At 56.9% G+C, this 23,631-nt stretch overlaps 2 protein-coding genes across 3 annotated transcripts; one reads left to right on the forward strand and one right to left on the reverse strand.

The window, feature by feature from the left end:
- Positions 1-4,981: 4,981 nt before the first annotated feature.
- Positions 4,982-8,858, reverse strand: WNT1 (Wnt family member 1). The gene is made up of 4 exons (XM_028531581.2): positions 8,748-8,858; positions 7,762-8,015; positions 6,831-7,096; positions 4,982-6,344 (listed from the first exon to the last, which is right to left on the reverse strand). The coding sequence occupies exons 1-4, from the start codon at positions 8,849-8,851 to the stop codon at positions 5,856-5,858; spliced, it is 1,113 nt and encodes a 370-aa protein (XP_028387382.1). The 5' UTR covers positions 8,852-8,858; the 3' UTR covers positions 4,982-5,855.
- Positions 8,859-16,264: 7,406 nt separating this feature from the next.
- On the forward strand, positions 16,265-21,966 carry WNT10B (Wnt family member 10B). Of its 2 annotated transcripts, XM_028533454.2 has the most exons (5): positions 16,265-16,583; positions 17,497-17,616; positions 17,749-18,011; positions 19,772-20,145; positions 20,765-21,966. In XM_028533454.2, exons 2-5 carry the CDS (start codon positions 17,543-17,545, stop codon positions 21,221-21,223), a joined length of 1,170 nt encoding a protein of 389 aa, XP_028389255.1. In that variant the 5' UTR covers positions 16,265-16,583; positions 17,497-17,542; the 3' UTR covers positions 21,224-21,966. The 2 variants fall into 2 exon arrangements, with proteins under 2 accessions (XP_028389255.1, XP_035874995.1); XM_036019102.1 differs by lacking the exon at positions 16,265-16,583 and having other exon boundaries at positions 17,154-17,616.
- The last annotated feature ends 1,665 nt before the right edge of the window (positions 21,967-23,631 follow it).

Raw genomic sequence — 23,631 nt, forward strand, 5'->3', positions numbered from 1 at the left:
CCATGTGGCCCTGACCAAATCTTCCTTTGCTAACTGTCCCCCACACACACACACCTGCTCTCAAGGGCCATTCCCCTTGACCTGGGAAGCCATCTCCATGAGAATTTTACTCTTCGTTATTGCTCGCCCCTCCAAATCCATGTTCCCCCCTAAGATGGCTGCATGGCCACATTAGTGTGACTGCTGGATGCTCCTTCCTTGAATGGCTCGTCTTGCCCTTCCTCTAAGCTCCCTTCTGAGCTCTTTCTTATTCTTTCTTCCAACCTCCCTATCATACTCACAGCTACTCTACCAGGTCTGGGAGCTTTAGGGACCTCCCCAAGTACAGCTGGACTGGGTTGGGATCTCTCAATGCCCTAGAACTCTGGAGGCTAGAACGACATGAGGGCTGACCCAGAGAAGGGCCCTGTGAGACCCTGGCACTACCTGCCCAGAGATGAAAAGTTGGAGAGTCCAGAAAACCAAAGACCTCAGAAACATGCCCCTCTGGGGCCTGAGGACTCTGCCAGCCAAACCTGTCCTCTGTCAGGCTGCCTTCTTTTTTCACCGACTTTGACTTTGGGGGAGCCAGGCCTCTCCCTGATGGCAGTCCACAGTGGTGGCTATGGGAGAACTGGTTGGGAGGTGAAGCATTGTGGGACATTGTCCACTTTCCCAACATGCTTCAGGGCCCAACTTAGCCCTTGGTGGGTTTGAGAGAGGAGGGAGGGTTGGTGCTGAGAGTGGGAGCCAGGCCCATCGAGGTCCCGGGAGTGAATGCCGCATTGTTGGCCAGGCCAGAGTCACAGATAATTACCTCAATTAGTGACAATGGGAGAGTAATAAATACAGGCTTAGTGTCTCCTACCCCACCAGGGCTCCGAAGATTAATCCAGGCTGACGGGCGGGCCCTGAAAGGCGTGATGGACAATTCATTAAACTCCCCAAATGCCGCACAACCTGGGCGTGAAGGCTGAGTTAGCCCCCTGGGGGCTGCGCCTTTGTCTTGATTGTGTGTCTCCGCCACAGCAGAGCCGGGCAGCCCCCAGAGAGCCGGGAGGTGAGTGGGGCTCCCCCAGCCCGGCCAGGCGGCAGGGGGATTAGGTCTTGGTCCGGCCCTGGTTGCCCTGGCACAGCAGCCCGGCCGGGCTGGAATGTCCGTGGGGGGGAGCAGGCGGAGCGGAGGGGCGGGGCCGACAAGGTGGGGTAAGGGGGGTACACAAAACCAGGGGCAGGAGGAGTTAATTAGACGCCAGCCGAGGAGGGCGAGGGGCCACAATAGGGGCCTCACTTCCGAGGATTAATAGGGAAGAGAGAGAGGGAGGGTTTCAGCCCTGGGGGAGGAGAGCTGGAAGCTTCCCAGGGTGGCACTACCCCTTTTTGCCCAGCCTGACATCTCCTTGGCAAGTGGCTGGGAGGCAGGAGGCTCGGGCAACCTGTGCAGGTGCCCCCCAGCATCCCACAGAGTGGCTTGCTCTTCCTCGAATGGTGCTTACGTTGGGAAGAAGATCGGGCAGGGAGGAAAGAAAAGACCCTTTCATTTTTCATGGACATAGTGGATGCAGGAATGTTTAGGGGCCCTAATCTAAACGCCCTCCATCCCCACCCCTCACTCTGAGGCAGGACCAGGAGCCAGAAGTTTTACCCTTCCCGTGAGGCTGCCAGGTTAGAGCCAAGAAGTCCGTACTGGGGGCTGGAGCTGGCCCGGACACAAGGGAGTGGAGGCTGCTGTGTGTGTGCACTCGAGTGTGAGTGTGCACATCTGTGCTTGCAGGTGTGCTTCTGCACGGGGCCTGGCCTTCAGCCGGTCCTCAGTAAATACTGGATGAGCGGTTGAATGAATGAATGAATGAATGAACGCACTCTGGCTTTGCTGAGCGTAGATGGGTATGAGGAGGAGAAGTGACACTGGGCTGCACCATGATTCAAAGTAAGTGGCCTTGGGCCCTTTCATGCTGGGCTCCAGGCCACGGCCCAGGTACCCCACCTCTGAGCAGATGAGCAAATGTCCAGACAAAATGAAGTGGCCGTGGTTCCTTCCCTGTTAAAAGGACAAAAAAAAAAAAAAAAAAAAAAAAGCAGTAGCCTCCTGGAAGCCCCACTTCCTCCTGGGCCCCAGGGAGCAGGGCAGCCCTGTCTCCTCCCTGGGAGCCACCCCACCCTACCCCCTCCCAGGGGATGACAAGGGAGCGAGTTGGCGGCAGTTCCCTGGGCATATTTATAACCTGCTGCTCGCTCACCAGCGTCTGCTTTTAGCCCAGACGGGGGAGGGGGCAGAGGGGTGGTCTGTCTCATGCTGGGCGCCCTGGCTGGGTGTGGAAAGAGTGAGTAAGGGTGAGTGGTGGGCAGCTCTGCATGGATATTCCTGCTCACACCACAGCCAAACAGCTTATTTTCTCCTCATTTTGTTATTTTTCTCCCTTTGGCCTGGAAAGGAGGACTGAACCAGCCTGAGGTGGGGGGTGGGGGGATGTGCTCGACCCTGGGGTATTTGCAGCCCCACTGACAGGGTTTTTCCAGGGTGCGTGTGGCAGGGTGTGTGCGGTGCCGTCTCGTTGACCCCCTGGGGACTGCACAGGCCTGCCATCTCAGTCCTCTCAGGTTTTCCGCTCCCCCTCCTCCTGGATATTTCAAGCCCAGAACTTCCCTCACTTGCTGAGGTCAACCGTGTGTCGGGGTCCCTGGCAGCCTTAGACTGCCCTGGGTGTGTGGCCTCTGGCTCCTGAAGATCAAAGGTGGGTGGAAGGATAGCCTGGGTGGATAGGCAGGGCTAAGGCATCAGGCCCTTTCCTGATAGTGCTCTCCTGTGGCATTCCTCCCCCTCCCCCAGCTGCTCTGGGCCCAGAGACCTCGGTGAGGCCTCTCTCCAGGCGCGGTGGTTTTTCTCCGCAGGATTTACCTGCTGGGGCAGGCTCTGCGTGAGGCTGGAGCACATGATCCTAGCCACAAAATAATGAGCTCCTCAGTAGTGCCCTACAGCCCTTCGCTTGCATTTTCCCTTTTATTAATGCACGTCCCCTCGAGGGCCAGTCCTCATTCTGCACTTCCCTACCTCCCCTTCAAAGTCCCAGCGCCAGGAAGCGAAGGGCCTCCTGCTGAGGACTTGAGTGTGGGAATCGGTCCTTCAACCTCACGACGTGTGTGCACAGGGCGCTGCATTTCCCTGAGCTTCACCGTAGCACACTCCCCCCTGTACTGCCAATGTGTGGGTCTGCCTGACACCCCAGCATGACTGTAAATTCCTCCTGGCAGGCGCTCACCGTGTCCCCAGCATTGGGCATATGCCTGGCACAGAGGAGGTGCCAACGAGTGTTCCCATGACCCGAGTGTTCGCGTACATGATCTCCTCTGAGCCTCCTCATCTTCCTGGAGGAGACTAAGTACCCGTCACCTCCCCTGCTTAATAGACAAGGCAACCGAGGCTAGGAAAACAAGAGATTTGTTGAAAAGTTAGTTCGAGCCAGAACAGGATTCATTGCTTTCTTTTGCTCTTCTTCCCGCTCCTATGTGTCAGCTCAGCCCAGAGCCTCCCACTTCTGGGCCTAAAGGAGATACACTGGTCTAGCTCTCGGAGTCAGGAGTTAGGTGAGAATGGTGGGGCCAGCTGCCAACCTCACTGCTTCTCCCTAAATCTGGGCATTGTCCAGCAAGGGCATAAGCCCGTCTCCTACCTCTAGCAGTCCATTAACTGCTTGCTTTGTCGGGGGGGGGGGGGGTCTAAAAGCTCATTGAATTATAGACTGGGCATTCTCTGCAGGCTTTTTTTTTTTTTTTCCTTTTTCTGGAAATCCAACGCATGTCAGGTACCTTCTACTCTGGCTCAATAAGGTTTCTACTCCTCCCCCTGGCTGCTTGCTCATCAGAGCTGAGCTGGTGCTAGCTTGGCAGATGGAGAGAAAGGTGAAGGGATGGCATTGCAGGGTTGAGCAGCTCCTGGCTCCACTTCTCTACCCCCACACATCCCAAAGGCCAACAGGGTCAGAGTTCACACAGCCAGGAAGAGGTGGGAGGCAGCAACAACAGCAAAGGAGTCCTGGGGAGAGGGGGAAATTCTCCAGTCGGCTGGGATCACTTGTTGCCCTTGGGGGGTAGAGGGCTTCATAGCTCCCCGTGCCTTTCAGGTCCTCCCTTGGGGGGAAGTGTTAGGATTAGGGATAGGCATTAGAGTTTAGGGAGGGGCTGGTGTTTGAAGTTAGGGTTAAGGCTAAGGTTACACTTAGACCTGGGGTCAGGGAGTGGATTAGAGAGAGGTAGGTTTAGGGCTGTGGGCAGGACTAGTATCCCAACTCTGGTGAAATCGCACACAGAGGTGTCCGTGGTGCTGTTAGTAAGATTCCTTAAGGGGCCCTTTATGGGAATGTCTGGCTTCATGGTTTGGTTATGGGCCACACTTGGGTTTCCTTTTGGTTGTGCTGGTTCATGTCCCCACTGCCCACTGGCCTGACCACATCTGCAGCAGGTAGGCAGGCTTCAGGGACCAGCAGCTTCCCACCAGGGGCAGCAGCACCCTTTCTTGGATTTCTCTCTCTTTGGTTTCTTTTCAGGACGCAGTCAAGCTATCACTCAGTTGTAATGACTCTCGCACTGACTCTTCCACCTAGGAAAGGCAGGCTCAGCGTGTGTTTAATTCCCATTCAGCAAGGGAAGAAACTGAGGCAGCCATGCACTTGCCCAGTATCACACAGCCAGTGGGAATTTGAATAGGAAACAGAACCTTGCAGGGTCTTTGGGTTTCTGACCTGGTTCTTCTGGAGACCTGGACCCCCGGTGGCCTTGTTAAAATCAACCCAGCATCAGAATCTCGGGGCCCTTTTGCAGGGTCAATAAACCACACCCCAACAATGTATCCCATTTGTTGGAGGGAGGGAAACAACGGTGTGCTCTGGGTTCAAGGAAAATCCACCAAGTGATTGGTAAAAATAGATATTTTTATTCTGCAGAGGAAGACACTACATTGGCGGGGGCGAGGGGCCACTAATAGCTACAGTGGAAGGAAATACCGATTCCGGTAGGCAAAGGCATCTTTGAAAAACTGAGGAGAGGAAAAGAGGGATCAGAAAAGGCTGGAGGGCAAAAGAAGAGAAGAATGGAGAGGGATTGGGTAGGTGTGGAAGTGGTCTCTGCAAACCAGGCTGGAACCCAGCACAATAAATAGTTTTATTTACAACAACCAAACTCGTGGCTTGACATCCACGTTTCAGTGCAAATTATTTACACACTGATGAGGAGGCAGGACAGGAAAGGGTGGGAGGTGGCTTAGGGAGGCATGGCTCGCAGCTGTTCAATGGCTCCACGACAGAGGCTGGGAGAATGGGGTTATTTCTGTTGGGTCCCCCAACCTCATTTTCCACATCACCACAGCTGCAGCTGCCATCTGACCCTGGCACCTCCTGCTTCAGCTGCAGGTGGGGAGGAGAAAGGCTCGGATGCCCCGGTGTGTGTTCAGGGTCCGCACCCTTGGCAGGGGCATGTGGAGACCTGGAGAAAACGGAGTTGAAGAGGGAGGGAGAGAGGCAGGGAGGTCGCTGGCGCGGTGGCATAGTCAGAGCAACAGCGCCTGGAGCTGACTCGCCATGGGGGAGGGGACGAATCCTTCTCTCACCTCCTAGCCAAGCAGGGGGCAGTGCAATGGAGTCTCCCGCGGAGACGGAGGGAGGTAGGTCGGGGCAGGTCCTTCAGGATGGCAAGAGGGTTCCTGCCGCCCCAGGCAAGTGGTTTCAGGAGTCCCCAGGTAGGAGGAGGTGGGAGAAACGATCGATATGAATCGCGGGCTCGCGGCTGGATCGACTGGGTGGGCTGCGCCTTAGGTGCCAGCAAATCTGCCTGGGGGGTGGGCTTGAGGAGAACGCTCCAGGGGACGAGTCCGCAGCAGCGCCTCAGAGACACTCGTGCAGGACGCGCGTGTGCGTGCAGTTGCGGCAGCTGACGTGGCAGCACCAGTGGAAGGTGCAGTTGCAGCGCTCGGTGACGCGCTGCGTGCGTGTGCGGTGGCCGCGGCCGCAGCAGAGCAGCTCACAGCCGTCCAGCGCGGGCGACGAGCTGTTGCAGGCACGCCCCGCCGTGCCCGCTGTGCCCAGGCGTCCGCTGTATGTGCAGAAGTTGGGCGATTTCTCGAAGTACACAAGGTCATGGGGTGAAGGCGGCTTGTGTGCGGGGTCTTCGGGCTCGAGGCGGAGCAGCTCCGCCCTTGAGGCTCGGTTGCTGCCGCGGTTGCCATAGAGGACGCGCGAGGCGCCGTCGAAGCGGTCGCGCAGCACGTCGCCCACGGCGCGCAGCGTGGGCAGCCGCATCCAGCACGTGCGCACCGTGCACGAGCCCGACATCCCGTGGCACTTGCACTCCTGACGCATCTCAGAGAACACAGTCTGGGGGGCAGGGAGAAAGAAACGCGGTCCCAGGTTACTGCCGGAACCAGAGCCAGCCTTCCAGATACCGCCCCCTCCCGGGCGCCGCCGGCACCTCAGCGCAGGGCCGGGCCCGCGGGGCCCCGGGGAGGGGAAGCAGAAAATGTCCACTAGAGATTTGGACATCAAGCCAGAGTCTGACTTGATCTCTCAGCCTTATTTCTTTTTGAATCTGTACAGTGGAGGGGCTGTAGGCAATAAGTTCTAAGCATTACAAGACTTCTAAGGTCTTTGGTTCCACCTGTCCTCAGCCCCAGGCATCCCTTTGCCCATTCCACGTTCTGGCTTCCTTCCAAGACCCCCACTGCTGTAGGACGCCCTCTCCTGGTTCCCTAACCTAAGCCCTGGCCTTATCACCGACCGCTACTCCCCGAACCCGAGGTTAACCCCGGCGCAGATCCCTGGCACTGCGCTTGGGGTGCAGAGCTCCTCAAGCCTGCTGCTCACCGTTCGGCCCGCCTCGTTGTTGTGAAGGTTCATGAGGAAGCGCAGGTCCCGCCCCTTCTCCCCGGAATCCACAAACTCTCGGCCAAAGAGGCGGCCAAAGTCGATGTTGTCGCTGCAGCCCCCCCAGTGCCAATCGGGGCCCCCAGGGCCGCGCCGCCGATAGTCGCACGTGCAGGACTCGATGGAGCCCTCGGAGCAGGAGCGCGCCACCGAATGGGTAACCCCGGCGGAGGTGATGGCAAAGATAAACGCCGTTTCCCGACAGCCTATGGGGGAAGGGATCCGGGATCAGGAATCAGCGAGGGGGCACGTGGTGTGAGGCCAGCACCCTCAGTGGAGGGCTTGGGACCCATGAGTCCCACGCGCCGCCCCCGCCTTCGGAGTCCTGAGAGCCAGGCGCCGGGCTGTGCTGGGAAGCTGGTCTCAGGAAACGCACGTGCGTGGGCACGCAACCACGTCCACGCTTGTAATCACGCGTTACTGAGACTCAGCGTGCATTTTGGCTCCTCAGTGGAAGTGCGGCAACCCCAGAAAGAACTGAAGAGAGTGGGGCGGAAGAACTCTGCACAGCCAAGGCCTCAGCGCAGCCCAGACTCGGCCGGTGTCACTAAAACACACTTGCTGGGCTGGCGGCAAGGCGCGCGCCTGCGGACGCAGCTTTCCAGGCAGGCTCCTTGGAGAAGGCCTGGAGGAAAGGGGTGGCTGGCCAGCGATCACAACTCAGAACCCCCTTTTTCTTAGGCAGTGGCTCAGAAAAGTTAAGCTCTGTGCCCGGGGTACGCGGTTTGAAAGCATCTGGTAGACCGAGTTTTGTCCAGATCGTGTGACGCTGCAGGAATCTGAGACATCTTCCCTGCATTCGCCCACCCATGCCCTGGGGGTGACCCCGCGTTCCCCTGGTCCCGGAAGCGTCGCCTTCCTGGGTACCCACCTCGGTTGACGATCTTGCCGAAGAGGTGGGGCCCCGAAGCCGTGGGGCAGTTCCAGCGGCGGTTCCGGAACTGCCACTTGCACTCTCGCACTGCGCTCTGCAGCCCCCCGCTCACGCTGTGCAGGATCCCAGGGTTCTGGCGTATCAGCCGCCTCTGTTTGCGGCTCAGCAGCTGCAGACTGGGCTCCAGCACCAGTTGCAGACTCTTGGAGTCGGTCAGTAGGTTCGTGGAGGAGGCTACGTTCACGATGCCCCTGGAGAGACGCAAAACTCAGGCTCTGGAAGGGGACCTTCACCCTGACCAAAAAGGTCGTGCTCACCCTGCTCTTTCTGGGTTTATTTGCCTGGAAAGAGCGGCGGGAGATCAATGATAAGGTAATGACTCCGCTCTCCTAGGTTAACTAGATTGAAAGGACCGGTCATCCGGACTTTTGTGTGACCAGGAATCCTAGGGGTGCTCTGGGCTCTGGGATCCCGCGCCGGCCAGGGGAAGCGTGGGGAACTGGGAGGAGAGATGCCCACCTTCGCTCTCAGAGCGCGCTTCTGGGCAGCCTGGGGAAGAACTCCTGGCCTGCAGTCCATGCCCACCTAAGGCACGAAATGCTTAGGAGTCCCACCCTCTTCTCACCTCCTTTCTAATTGCACGCCTGGCCCTTCGTTTCTAGAACTAAGGAAACCTGTGGTGTGGCTACGCTACCACCGTGGGGCTGGATTTGGGGCTCTAGGAAAAAGGGTGGTGCTAGATGGGAGTAGGCTCCCTGCCTGGAGCCTCGTGGGCTGTGGCGGCCGGACCATTCACCCCACTTCAGCAAAGCTGGATTCTCAGGAGCCATTCGGATCCAGAGCTTCCCTCGGTGTCTCGGAAGGAAATCCGAGCGCTGGAGGGAGCCTGTCTGCGGACGGATCCCAGAGCGTGGGAGCTGGATAGGGCTGGCCCCTGGCTCTGCGCCCCAGGACAAGTGGCGACCCCGCACCAGCTCACTTACCACCATCGGCCACTGCTGTTGGCGGCCAGAGCTGCAGGCAGAGCGGCCAGCGCCAGCAACACCGTAGCGGAAACCCAACCAGGCAGCAGCGCCCAGTGCCCCATGGCCTGCCCGGCCTTGCCCGCTTGTGTTGCAGTTGGGCGGCTTTGGCTGCTGCCCGCGACGGTGGGACGGGATGCGGCGGTGGCGGCAGTGGTGAGAGTCCGCAGTCTGGCTCTAGCAGCCCTGGGGGCGGGCGATGGGCAGCATGGCTCGCGGTCCCAGCTGGTGGGCTGAGGCAGCCACGGCGGGCGGCACCGCCTCTTATACTTGCGGCGCTGGCTGGAGTGGTGATAGGCTGCTCCGCCGGGCCGTACTATGGCACTAGGGCGCACCGGTCAGGGGCGCAGACAATGGGCAGCGAGCGGGGCCGTGGCTCCCGCCCGTCTGAGCCGAACGCTGACCGGCTGGCCGTCGGGGCTCACCCCCGCCCCCAGCCTGGTGGCTCCCGCCTCCGGGCCTGCACTGGCCGCCGACCCCTCCCCTAAGGGCGCCCTCCTACGCGCGCCCGCCATCCTCACTCCGGTTGGCGTCGGGAGCCCGTCGGGGGCCGGCGTCCGCCAGGGGGCGCAGCGATAACGTGCTCCCTGGATTTTCCGTGAGAACACTCGGGAGCCCAGTCGCTTCGCCCCCTGCCCTGGGGCTGCCCCCTCGACGTCACCCCAGGCCCCGCCGGCTTCCAGTCTCTCCCTCTTCCTGAGCGGATGACGGAAAGCTGTGGTTCTGGGCAGCGACTCTGAGGAGATCCCTTTCCTCCCAGGAACCCCGATGGCTGGATAGGGAAGGAAAAGGGGGATCCTGGGGCTGGAGCTGGGGCTGTGGTCAGGGAAATCCCGGCGGTGGGCTGAGGGCGAGCTGACCAAACAGAGCCCGGCCATGAAGAGAAATCTGAGGAAACGGCAGTTCGTGCTTATGGCCAGATCGTGCACACTAGTCGCGGTGTCTGTGTGGACTGCATATGTGGGGCAATGCAAATGTGAGTGCATGTGAGAATGCACGCAAATGTGTTCTGAGTGTACACACTCGTGTGTGTCCTCCTGTCCAGGAACTCCATGTTTTGAGCTGGGATGTTAGAAACCGTTCTAAACAATCTTGAAGTTTGGCTCAGGTCAAGTCATCGGCTCACAGCCACCACCTGAGACAGAGCACCATTTTCTGTGTGCTGACACGGAGGTGGAAGTCGCGGTCAGGGAGGCCCAGCTGGCTGAGGGGTAGACGGTGTCTGGGACTGTGCGGAGGTGGCTGGGTGGGTGGATGAGTGAGTGTGAGGGAGATTACATATGCACATATGTGTCACTCTTGCCCTGTGTACCGCGTGTCGCCTGCTGGTGTGTCACTCTGTGGTGTGTGCCAACCTGTGCATGTCACTGGGGGAGAGGGCTGAGCCGGCAACCACGGTGGTGTCCAGATGAGCAAGGCCTGGGGTGTCTGATTGTCTGAGGAGGGGCTCCGGACAGAAGGGCAATGGGATAGATTCAGATGTGTGTATGGTGTGTGTGTGTGGGGGGGGGGACCGGGAAAAGGGGGCCTCTGGCTAACCTGAACTCAGAATAGGGAACCTGTGCCTCCATGTGTTTGATTCTTTTTGGATTTCTCTGCCAAGTTTCTGTCTTGCTCCCCAACTCTGGGCCTCTCCACTCTTACCACGCTGGGAGACCCAGAGCACCTACAATCACCTCCTCTATTGTACATGTTTTCCTGCCTCCCGGGGGGCTCTAACTCAGCTTCAAGGCCACCTTGGCCTCCTACTGAAGTGGCTGCTGTTGCCTGTATAGGACATGGCGGGGGGGGGGGGCACTGCCAGCCTGGTTATCCTGCCCTACCCTCACACACAGGCGGCCCCTGGAAGGAGGGAGGATCTCCTCCTTCACATCTCTCTCCCCATTTTGTAGAGGAAAAAATTAGAGTGGGTAGTTGTCCAGAGGTCACACAGCAGATAAATGAATAAATGATAAAGCCAGGCTCAAACTGGCCAAACTCAAAGCCTGTGCCCTTTTCACCTGAGCAGCTGCTTGTGATGGTGCAGCAGCAGTGGGATGGGGGCCCTCCTCAAAATTGGCAGGTTACTAAAAACAATCATCAGGAGCTCCCTGCCTCCCTTTGGGATCCCCTCTTTTTTTTTTAATTTTATTTTTTTATTTTTAGAGAGGGAAGGGAGGGAGATAGAGAGAGAGAGAGAGAGAAACATCAATGTGCAGTTGCTGGGGGTTATGGCCTGCAACCCAGGAATGTACCCTGGCTGGGAATCGAACCTGGGACGCTTTGGTTCCCAGCCCATGCTCAATCCACTGAGTTACGCCAGCCAGGGCTGGGATCCCCTCTTTTTGTGCCCCTTGCCTCTAGGATGATTTCTCACCAAGTAATGCATCCAGGCCTGATCCTAAAGAATTCCAAGTCCCAGGAATGACCAGGTCTCCCCTCCAAACCAGGGAAATCACTGTAAGGAATAAATGCTTGATACATTTAATTAGTCTTCCTGGAGGACTTGTATTTTAAATGAGATGTGTATGAACCCAAATGAAGCCTGTTGGAGGTTACTTTTGAAGGGAATGTCCTCCCCAGGCCCTTTGCCCAGTCCAGTGTACCTGGTCCCTCTAAGGATTCATCCCTGAGGGACAATGTGTACTGGCCCATCATCTTCCACAGGTCTGAAAGCCAGTAGTCTCTGCAGAGGGCACCCCACACAGATGGCTCAAGTAGGCAGACCAGGGGTCCCCCAGCATGCCTGGGCCACAAATAGGTACCTTGGCCTGTCAGGAACCTGGTTGCATAGCAGGAAGTGAGCCGTGGGCTTCGCTGGCATTACCAACGGAGCTCTGCCTCCTGTCCCTTCTGGAAAAAGGTTGGGGACCACTAAATAGGCAATGTACCACGGGCAGCTTGTCCTTTATCGCTTAGAAGTTTCTCCACACTGGGGCCTGGGTCAAGTCTTTTGGCCTGGTGGGTTGAAGTCTCACGAAGGTGGGAGGTGGGCCAAAAGAAAGGGAAATCCTGTCTCTAACCACTGGTGACAAGCAGAAGTGGGAAGAGAGGATAGGAGTAGCAGGGAAGAGTAGGAGGGCTCTAAGTCTGGGACACATTATGCATGACCTGGCCCAAATTTCTATTTAGACCAAATCATCACTCTGTCCATTGTTCTCTGTTTCTTTCCTGCATTATCATCTTCTCTCTGTACCAGGATCATATTCACCCAGGGTATAAATGTGCTGTAATATTTTTCATCTAAAAAACCCCACAACTTCACTTGATACCACACTACCACCCAAGATTGCCCCATTTGTCTGCTTTCTTTTACTGCAAAACTCAAGAGGGTTGCTTTAATCACTAGTACCGATTCCTTCTCTTTATTCTCTCTCTCCACCCTAGCCACACCTTTGAACCCATTGCTCCTCCTTCAGAGTCATCCCTGACCTCCGTGTTGCTCTACCGTCCATCCACTCTCAGGGCTCCTCCCTACCAATCTTCGAGGAAGAGCACACAGAGTGGAATGCTTCCTCCTGCTTGAAATTTTTCACTTGTTTTCTGGGACACAGTTCCTACCTCCCAGGCTGCTCACCTTCTCAGTCTCCTATCTGATTCCACCTTTTGTACCCAGTTTCTAAACTAAATAAGGACTGCACCCCACTTCAATCTGGAGCTGCTTCTTAGTCTGTCCAGTCTCATGCTCCCTCATTCATATCTCTGGCCACTGAACTCTGAACTTGCACATCTGACACTTGAATAAGCATCTCAGAATGCACATGTGCAAACCGTGAATTCCCGGCTCTTCCCTCACCCCAACCTGCTCTGTCATTAGTCATCCCGTCTCAGTAAATGGCAACTCCATCCTTTAGTTGCTCAGGAAAAGAATTTAAAAGTCATCCTTGAGTCATCTGTTTTCTTATACTGCACCTCAAATCAATCAACAAATCCTGTCCTTCTGTCTTCAAAATATATGCAGAACCTGCCCTGGCTGGTGTAGCTCAGTGGATTGAGTGCCAGTCTGCAAACCAAAGGGTCACTGGTTCGAATCCCAGTCAGGGCATGTGTCTGGGTTGCAGGCCAGGTCCCCAGTTGGGGGCACATGAGAAGCAACCACACATTGATGTTTCTCTGCCTCTTTCTCCTTCCCTTCCCCTAAAAATAAATTCATTAAATTAAAGTATATACAGAACCTGACCCATTCTTGCCACTTGACTGCTACAACACTGGTCACAGCCACCATCACCACTCTCCTACGCCGCTGCAGTAGCCTCCAGACAGCTCTCCTCCTTCTACCCCTGCCCCCACCTCACACGCACAGTCTATTCTCCACGCAGCAGCCAGAGACATTCTTTCCAAAACAAAAGTCAGATTCTTTCATTCCCTGCTCAGGATTTTCCAGTGATTCCCATCTCACTCAAAGGAAAGGGCGAAGTCTTTGCGTTGGGAAGGAGCAGGTCGAACCTGGCTCCTTCCTTGTGCTCCAGTTTCATTGCCTACCACTCTCTCCCTGGTGGGTGCCTCCCTCCCTCCAAAGAATTGCTAATTCCTTGAACACACCAAACAAGCTTCTGCCTCAGGATCTTTGCACTTGCTTTTCTGTCTTCCAAATGCCCTTCTTCAGCTATCTCCACAGGCTTGCCGCCTCGCTTCCTTTTCCCTTCCCCTATGTAACATGGAATCCCACTACCTGTCTCCTTCACCCTGCTTTATTTTTCTTTATATCACCCCGGGTCGTGGAGAACTTCAAAGGCCTGAGCATAAAATCTGTAGCAAATCATCCCTCTGGAATAGGAACGGGGAAGAGAGATGTCAGAGGGGGGAGGGGCTTTACTTTGATCTTAGGGTCTGGGGAGGAAGCAGGGAACCAAGGCTGCGTCTGTGGGCAGAGGAGCCCGCCTTCCTTCGAAGCAGCAGCAGGAAGCCCTGCCTCCTTGGTCCGAAAAGACATCGGACTCTGGCAGAGAAGTGGGCAAAGCTCTGTCTAGGACAATCCCACAGACTTGTTGGGGCTAACTGCTGAATGTGAGGGGCTTTCTGGGGGTCTAGCACAGCTGGGCTCTGGACCTTTTGGTGCCTCCAGGTGGCGGCCTCCGGTGCTGCAGCAGAAGGCGTGAGCGGCGGAGGGTGGGCAGCGCCGCTGAGCTCACCACCGCGGGCGCATCCATCCCTCCCGGGCCTATAATTTGGGTTCCCCGGGCCTGGCCGCCCCTATCAGCGGCTCAGCAATAGATGACTCACTCGGGACCCAGGGCCAAGGCAAACACAGCGGGAGGAGGAGAAGGAGTTTTCCGAGGCTGCTCTCCGCTTTAGAGCCACCGCCTCAGTTGCTCGATCCCCCAATCTCCAGGGGCCCCACTCTTTTTTGACCCCCGCCCTCTATGGCCCCACAGTGTTCTTCCCAGATTATTCCTGCTACATCCGCCATCCCTATGGTGGGAAGGCAGCCCTCCACTCTTCTCATCGAAAGGAAGGGGGACCAAGCTAGTCCACGCTCCTACTCTGAAGTAATGACAGCCCCCCACTTTCCCCTGTACTCATGGCCCCAACCCTTGTCAAGGTCTCTCTGGTTCCCGCCCCTCCCCTTTGCTGGAGCTGGCCGCGTGCTTGGGGTATTAGGCAATGGGTGTGTACCCGCAGCCCTCTCCAGGCCCCGCCTGCCCCACCATCCTCCAGCCGTCTGCCTGCGGGTCAGCGCTCAGGCTAGCCGGTGGGGCCAAGGGCACTGGGGGCCAGCTCAGGCCACCCAGTCTGCCTGCCTGTGGCCTCCTGTCCCAGAGCTGGGCTTCTGCAGGAAGAGGGACCAGTAATATGAGTCTTTGGACTTGGGACAGGCTAACTTAGGGAACGCCGGGGTCAGTGAGACGTGGGAATCTATGGCTCTTCCTTGGCACCTGACTGTATCGCAGCCTGACAAGGACAGAATCAGGAGAAACAATCCAAAACCTGAGAAAGACTCAGAGACACACGGACACATACAAATGTCCAGGTGGTCCACATGGGTGAGGAGGGGGATAGGAAGCCTGGTCCCCCTCCTCTAGGGGCCCGGGTGTAGTCCCAGGCTGACACGCAGGAAGAAGGGCAAGGGCACTGGCAAGGGTCACCAAGTCCAGGTGTAAGGATGAGAGCTAATGAGACAGGTCTTGCGGATTCTGGTGGCCTCAAAAGCCGCACGTGGTTTGGTTCTTGGCCTCTAAATAGGAAGGAGCAGCAAGAGCTCTAGGGTGCTCCCCCCTTCCCCTGGGTGGGGAAGCAGACAGAAGCAGCCCTCTGTGGCCGCGCTGTGCGTTGTCAGGACCCGCAGCACTCGCACCTCCCAGCCTGCTCAGGGCCCAGCACATAACGGCGGTCAATGAATATCCCCACAGATGAACATCACTCATCTCTGCAGACCGCTCTGCCCCTGGACAGCAGTGTCCACTGCTGCGTGGTGCAGGGCTCCAGCAGCACGGCCAAGAGGTTAGCTGCCCAGCCGAGTTGCATGGACACCACCGAGGAAGAGATGACTGTGGCTGTGGGTTTCAGCCCCGTGGCTCTGCTTCCTTGGGGGGCCTCTCTCTGAGTCAGCTTGCCAGCCTTGGTCTCTCAGGGCCAGCCGTGCCTTGGGCTGCGGTCTGGCAGGGGCAGGGGGGCGGCTGGGAAGCCTGGGGCCCCTCTCTGGCAAAAATAGCCCGCAGTGGTTAGAGCTGGGAGGGTGAGTCAGGCAATAGTGCAGTGGCACCTAACCCCTTCACTGCCACTGGAACTCCCTAAGGTGGTTTGCCTCAGCTGTGCTCCCCGCCCCCACCCCGCCCCCCACCAGATCAGGCTCTTTTCCTGGCTGTCCTAGGGCTGAGCTCAGCTGGGGATCCCGCAGTCCTCCTCACCTCACGTGAAGCAAGTCTGTGAGCCGAGCGGGAATATGGGCCACCCAAAGAGCAGACCTGGAATCGGGAAGGGGAAGGAGACCTCTTTGGCCAAGGATGCCTGCAAGCCAAGGGAAAGATGGGGCAGCAGAAGATCTTTGGGGATCCTGGAGCTTCTGCTAGGGCCAAATTCTGAGGCCAGAGCTGACCCCTCCCAAGGGGCAGGCGCAGGGCTGGGAGGTGGGCGGAAGCCAAGCCACCCAGAAGGGAACTCCCGCTGGCTCCCAGTGCCCTGTGGTGCGTTCTTGCTGAGGGCTCTACACGAAACTGCCCTACCAGGGAAATCAGTTCTCAGCTCTCTCTTTGTCTTGTCAAAAGCATCCTCCAGGGCCATCCAGCGCTCCGTGGGGAAACTGAGGCAAAGAGACATGACCACTTGGGACCAGGGTCCTGGTTCCCTAGTCTGGGTCAGTGCACCCTCCTTGCAGCCTTGGCGACTCCAGAGCAGGTGAGAGGAACTCTGGCCACCTCCCCCTTCAGTGGGGCCAAGAATGAACGCGGGCGTCGGGGGAGAGGGTGTGTGTGTGTGTGTGTGTGCACGCTGGGAGGAGGGGGAGCGACTGCGCTCCCCGGGTCAAGGAGGGGGGGTGCGACGAGGAGCGGGGTGGGGATGCCCCGGGCTCGGGGAGGGGCTGCAGCTCTGTCGGCCGCGGAGGAGCCGCCCGTGCGCTCCGCGCGAGCACAGCCAGAGCCCCCAGTTCTTCGCTGGCCCTCTCTCTAGCTTTCTTGAGCGCTCCCTCCCTTCCTCCCTCCCTTCTTCCCGGCGGCCGCGGCGGCGCTGGGAAAGCGGCGAAGAGGAGTGGCCCTGCCCTGGAAGAATGCGGCTCTGCCGAGGGGGCAGAACCCGACGCATTCTCCCCACGGTTTGAGCAGCCGGAGCCGAGGCCACCCGACCCCGCCCGCGGCCAACCCCGCACCAGAGCAGCTGGAGGTAACCGGAACCGGGAAAGCGGGGAGGGCAGGGACGCGCGCACGGGGCCGAGACAGGCACATGGGTAGTCAGACAGACGCGCATCCGCCTACAGGGACACGGAGATGCAGAGAGAGCCAGAGATATTGCCGGTGATAAAGACCCGGCAGATAAAGGAGTGTCCCCGGATTTGAACACCAGAGCAAAGGGGTGGGGACTGAGGTTAGGACCCATGAGGGCCAGGTGGGCGACGCGCGGAGGCGGGGAACGTGTGGTTAGGAACGGTGGCGGACGAGGAAGAAGACTCAGCCTGCGCGGCGCGTCCCCTTTCAGGCGCGAACCAGGTCCCCTCCCCGTCTTCGCCGCACCTGGAGCCTCCCCTCTTCCCCTACTGCAGAGGAAGGGCGGGTGGAGCCGGTGGGGAGCCCATTCTCCCACCCTTCTGGAGGAGGCTGCCTGCCCTCGACGGCACCTGGAGGCGACACTCTCCCCACCCCCACCCCGCCAGCCGTAGGTGGTGGGGAACCCCCTCCCAATCCCACCCCTTAGCCCTGTGAGGGCGTGAAGCCTGTGCTGGGCGGGGGAAGTGAGTCGTGGGGCCCTTGAAGAGGGAGCAGTGGGTGAGGTGGTGGAGCGGTGTTTGTGAGTACGTATGTCTGACTTTGACCGTGAGTGTGTGTGTGTGCCTGGCATTATGTCTGGCTGGGTCGGCTCCAGGGGCGATCCAGTAAGTTCCAGCTGCGAGGCCCCGACTCCTCTTCCAGGGCCCAGGGACTCTAGGGATCGAGGGGGTGATTCTTACTGTAGTTTAGGGAGAGATGAGACGGTCAGTGGGGTGACCCCAGGGAGTTAGGAGCCGGAGGTTGGGCATCCTTCGGCTGGCCAGGCGAGCCGCCCTACTCCGGAACCCTCCTGAATCCTCCCTGTCCCGCAGGCCCCGATCGATCTGCCCACCGGGGCCTTCGGGCCCGGGCTTCGACATGCCTGAGGAGCCCCGGCCGCGGCCTCCGCCCTGGGGCCTCGCGGGTCTTCTGTTCCTGGCGGTGTGCAGTCGGTGAGCAGTTCCCCCTGTCGCCCGGCCTCCCCCGCCACCGAGTCCGGGCTAGAAGCACCGCCCCAGGGCGGGAGGAGTCGGAAGGGGCGCAGGCCCGGACCACAGACCCAGAAACACGTTCTCGGTTCCCAGGGCCCTAAGCAATGAGATTCTGGGCCTGAAGCTGCCGGGCGAGCCGCCGCTGACCGCCAACACCGTGTGCTTGACGCTGTCGGGCCTGAGCAAGCGGCAGCTGGGCCTGTGCCTGCGCAGCCCCGACGTGACGGCGTCGGCGCTTCAGGGCCTGCACATCGCGGTCCACGAGTGTCAGCACCAGTTGCGAGATCAGCGCTGGAACTGCTCGGCGCTCGAGGGCGGCGGCCGCCTGCCGCACCACAGCGCCATCCTCAAGCGCGGTGAGCCTGGCGGGGTGGATTTGGGCGGCCGAGGCGGTGGGGGTGGGGGGCAGGCCAAGGCGAGCGGAGGCAAGGAGGGGACGGGTTCACGGCTCCCGGAGGCGCCTCTCCGGGAATTCCCCCCAGCCCCATACCTCCAGCCTCTAGGAGCTGGGGTGGTCACCCGTCTGGGCCCTGCGCTCTGACTTCCACCTGCTCGCTGCCGGCAAGGCAGCTGGGTCTCTGCTCCACTACCCTAAGCCCCCGCCCCCCTTCCTGCTTCCACCCAGCTGGATCTGGGTTACACCTTGAGCAAGAGATGCCCTGGAAGCTTCAAACACCCCCCAGTCACTCCCCCAATTTTCACCCCCCTCTTTTTCAGAGGGACAAGCCCAGGCTGGTGTCCCCAGAACCTCAGTGGAGGTGGGGTGCCGCCCCTAACCGTTTAAGGGTTAAACCTACTCTCCTAATTGCTGGGGTTCCCAGGAGCTGAGGCTGGGAACAAAGACCCTGGTGGCTTTGAAGCAGGGGAGCAGCCCCCTCCTCTGTGCTGTGGGGGCCCCAGGTGGCTCTCACCTGAGCAGGTGAGGAATGGCTGGAAGGGTGGAGAGCAGGTCACTGCTGGCCTGGTCTGGGAGGCATGGTCTGGGAAGCATCACTGCCTCTTGCCAGGCCATTCTTGAGTATACTCCTTGGAGGAGTAATGATCCATCCCGGGCTCAGCTCAGGGTGGGGGCAGCACTTCGGGGACTACAGGGTTAATAAGCAGCTGCCATCTGCGGGGGAATTCCCAAGACGTGTGGAAACAGCTTCACCCCTGGAGGGTTGGGGTTGGGGGGGTGGTATCAGGAGGTTGGGCCAGGAGCCCTGCATCCTGGGGTGGGGAAGGCCTGGCCCCTAAGGAGCTGCGGTTCCTCATCCTCTCAGTGCTCCAGGGAGCCCCTGCCTAAAAGGAAGCGAGGGATCCCCCTTTTCTCCACAGAACTGCTATAGGGGAAGGCTTTGATGCCCAAATGAGAAGCACATCTGTCTGAGGCTGGGAAAGGCTTGTCATCCTGAGCCTCTGTAACCCCAAAAACAAAACAAAGGAGCCAACATTTTAAGAGGGCCTTAGGGAAAATCACCCCCACCTCTCTCCCCTTCCCAGCATTTTGTGGAGTAACAGCAGGTTAGGATAAACATAAAGGGCACTCTTAAGGACAAATATAAAACTAGAAACTGGAAAGGTAAAGGACAGCTCCACAGCTCCAGTGCTTTGGGGGCTTGGGGGTTTGGGGGTGGTGGTAGGTTGTGAAAAGGCTGATTAAAATAACCCTGAAGAAGAAGGGAAAAAACAAACCCCAATGGCTCTGCTTCAACCAATCCAAGCTCCCTGAAGGGCTGGGGAATTTCTAAGGCTTTCAGATGCAGAGCTCAGCGAACACATCTTCAAAGACCGTAGGGACTCCCTTTCAGTCATCGCCCAACCCCGGGGGTCTTTCCCTCCAGGCTGGCTCTTTCATCCACACCTGAAAATCCCAGACTTGCAGAGCAAGAGTGGGCCACAGGGATCATCTCCACCCATCCTCTCGCTTTATAGATGAGGAAACTGAGGCTCTGCGCTTTCCGTTTCCTTTCTTCTTCTCCTACTTTCCCCCAGATTGCTCAGTTAGTAATGGCAGGGTCAGGATTCAGTTTGGAATTCCTGGAATCAGAGGGTGGCTGTTTATTTCCCTCTGCCTCCCTACTCTCAACTGCCTGTCAGGCTGACCCTCACCATCATCACACCCTTTCACCCTCAGGTTTCCGCGAGAGTGCTTTTTCCTTCTCCATGCTGGCTGCTGGGGTCATGCACGCGGTGGCCACAGCCTGCAGCCTGGGCAAGCTGGTGAGCTGTGGCTGCGGCCTGAAGGGCAGTGGTGAGCAGGATCGGCTGAGGGCCAAACTGCTGCAGCTGCAGGCACTGTCCCGAGGCAAGAGTTTCCCCCACTCCTTGCCCAGCCCGGGCCCCAGCGTGAGCCCCAGCCCTAGCCCCCAGGACACGTGGGAATGGGGTGGCTGTAACCATGACATGGACTTTGGAGAGAAGTTCTCTCGGGATTTCTTGGATTCCAGGGAAGCTCCCCGGGACATCCAGGCACGGATGCGAATCCACAACAACAGGGTGGGGCGACAGGTATGTATGTGCCACTTGTCCTGCGTCCCCCTAGCTTTCTGGGTCTGCTTAGAGTCTGGGAGGCACAGCAGAGTGAGGGGAGGGGATATGGGGGTGATGGGCAGCATCTGGGTGGTCTTGAGCAACGTATTTAACCTCAGTTTTGCATCTGTAAAGAGTCTAAGGATACCTACCTTGCAATGTCACTAAGAGTGAGCTAGCAAACAGAGCCCCCAGCAGAGTCCCTTGTCCTTGACAGGTGCTCAGCACGTGGCAGCTGTTATTACAGCTGCTTCCCTATGGAATTTAGGAGTGCTCTGGGCCCAGATCCCCCATTTTAGCAGTGCTCACTCTGGGAAGAGCACTGGGCTGGGAGTCAGGACAACTGGAGTTGAGTCCTGTTACCAGCTGGTGACTGAAGACAAGTAAATCCCTCTGCTCTGGATTCAGTTCTCCAACAATAAAATGAGGGAGTTGGGCTATCAGCCAGCCTGCTTTTCTTCTGATATTCCAGTCGTTTAGTCATTCTTGCCCCTGTTTGTCCCTCCTTGTACCTCCCTGTTCCCTCTCCTTTTCTGTTCCTCTGTGCTTCATTCACTTGCTGCCCTTTCCTTCACCTCTTCCCCCTCTAATGCTCCAGGTGGTAACTGAAAACCTAAAGCGGAAATGCAAGTGCCATGGCACGTCAGGCAGCTGCCAGTTCAAGACCTGCTGGAGGGCGGCCCCAGAGTTCCGGGCAGTGGGGGCAGCACTGAGGGAGCGACTGGGTAGGGCCATCTTCATCGATACCCACAACCGCAACTCCGGAGCCTTTCAGCCCCGCCTGCGTCCCCGGCGCCTCTCAGGAGAGCTGGTTTACTTCGAGAAGTCTCCTGATTTCTGCGAGCGAGACCCCACTGTGGGCTCCCCGGGCACTCGGGGCCGGGCCTGCAACAAGACCAGTCGCCTGCTGGATGGCTGCGGCAGCCTGTGTTGCGGCCGTGGGCACAACGTGCTCCGGCAGACGAGAGTTGAGCGCTGTCATTGTCGCTTCCACTGGTGCTGCTACGTGCTGTGTGAGGAGTGCAAGGTCACAGAGTGGGTCAATGTGTGCAAGTGAGGGTCGGCCTCCCAGCAGGCTGGGGAAAGGAAGGGGTGCCTTTTCAACCTTTTGCTCTAATTTGTCTGAGGTCAGTTTTGGTCCCTGAAGAACTCAGAGTATCCACCTGGAGACAGCTTTGGGGATGGTGGGGGTCAGGAGGAGTCTATGAGCTATGCCCCTCTCCCCCACAGTTAAAAGGTCTTGGGGGGAGGATGGCATCCCTCTTCTTTTCCTTATCACCTGGATGGACTAGGATGATATGCACTGTATTGCTCTCCTATCCCCAACCCTGGGGTCCCTTTAACTCTCCTTTCTCATACTCCTTTTGGCTGGGGAGTCCCTATAGTTTGACTACTCTTCTCCTTTGAGGGTCAGCCCCAGGCATTGTGTGGAGCCACAAGACCTGTATCCCAAAAGAAAGAAACCACTTGCTCCACTTGCTATTCCGGAACTCTACTGCAGCCTGAGCCCTCTCCTGTGGGGTAATGGAAGACAGCAGTAGAGAGGTTTTTCTGGGGACTGGACAGAGTGCTAGGGGGTGCTCTTGGCTGAGTCCTCAGAGCCATCTGTCCAGGCCCATAAGGGAGCTGTCTGCCCTCCATTCAGATGTTAAAGGGGACCCTCCAAAAGAAGAGTTTTACCTACAACTCTCTGAGCCTCTCTCTTTCTCTGTTCAGCAGGAGGGGTGGGAGTGGATAATTTATTGTACTGAGACTTGTTCTTGGTTCCTGTTTGTAACTAAAATAAATTAAATTACTGGACCGGTGGATACAGATGGTGATATTTTTGCCCACGTGGGATCCCAGTCCATGGCTTCTTTTCCAAGTGAATTCTCCTACCCTCCTACACTCAGTGACTTTATTTATGTGTATCCTGCTTGGTTCCGCAAAGGATTTGAAATGTCCTCAGTGACTTAGCTGGCAACTTGTAGTGTGAAAAACCAGTGGGGACTTCTAGGTATGAGGGGCTAGAGATCTAAATATAGTCTCTATTTACTCTCTATGTGCCTCAGCTCTAGGTTTTGCCTTGGTCACTGCCCTAGAACAAGGGTTGGCTCCCCGACCTCAAGTAAAGATCTTGACAGAAAATATATTAGGCTTATGGGTTTTGTCACAACTGCTCACCCTGCAATAATTACTCAATTCTGCTGGAATAGATCAAAAGCAACCACAGACTATACATAAACAAAAGGATGTCCAATAAAATTTAATTCACAGCAATGACGGCATGACCAAATTTGATCCTCTGGCTGTAGTTTGTTGACCCTTGCCCCATACCATGAGGTCATCTCTGTTCTGGGGTTTTCAAATCCTGAAGGTATCTCAACATTGAACCTGGAACCAAAAGAGCAGCTGAGTTCCTCTCTGGCTCCAGATCCGAGAACTCAGAAGGTAGATACAAGACTAATTGGAAACATATAAAAGGGATTCCTGTGCTCAAAAGGGAAGTTTTTTGCTCTGGAAACCAGTAAAACCAGCATGCTCTTCCACTGAACATTTGCATGTGTATTTTATCCTTCCTTATTCAGAACTCTTCTGCCTTTAATCTTAGTGAAATAATTCCTTTATCTTTTAGAAGATAACCATAACTAGAGAGAACAGAATAACTTCTATTCCATTCTTTCTATTCCTAGTTCCATTATCTTGGAAAACAAACCATCATCTTTAATTTGGAAAAAAGGACATGCACCACACATTTAGAACTTCACAGGCGACAAGATACTAACTCTTAATAGGTCATCTCCTTGGCCAAGGAATGTACATCTAGAATGTAGAATACAGAGCAGTAGTTCTTTCTGCTCTTCTAGGCCAGTGATTTTCAACCAGTGCACAGCAAGAGGTGCACTGCTGTGCCACAAGAATTTTTTAAAAGATTTTATTTATTTATTTTTAGAAAGAAGGGAAGGGAGGAAGAGAAACATCCATGTATGGTTGCCTCTCATGCATCCCCCACTGGGAACCTGGCCCACAACCCAGGCATGTGCCCTGACTGAGAATCGAACCAGCAACCATTTGGTTCGCAGGCCCATGCCCAATCCACTAAGCTACACCAGCCAGGGCAAGAATTTTTTTTTTTTTTTCACTCAGACCCAAAATCTCAACAGGGCAAGCATTTTTAAACCATGCAATACCTGACTATTTAGTCAGAGGCACTGACTTCTTTTCCCTTAGATTGCTGAATTAAAAAATGACAACATCCAACACAACAATAACCATCCGGTGTTAACCAGATCAAAATTATACCTATTTTTTTCAGATTGGCAAAAAATCTATTTTTTGGTATGCTGCAGAACTTTAGTAATTAGTTCCCGTGGCCGTGAGATGAAGAGGCTGGAGACCGCTGCTCTAGGCAATAGACAGACCTGCAACCCAAGTTACCCTCAGAGTCAGGTGAACTGAGGTAGCACCAGGTAGCACCAGGGCGCG

Source organism: Phyllostomus discolor, chromosome 2 (genome assembly GCF_004126475.2).
Source record: "Phyllostomus discolor isolate MPI-MPIP mPhyDis1 chromosome 2, mPhyDis1.pri.v3, whole genome shotgun sequence".
NCBI lineage: Eukaryota > Metazoa > Chordata > Mammalia > Chiroptera > Phyllostomidae > Phyllostomus > Phyllostomus discolor.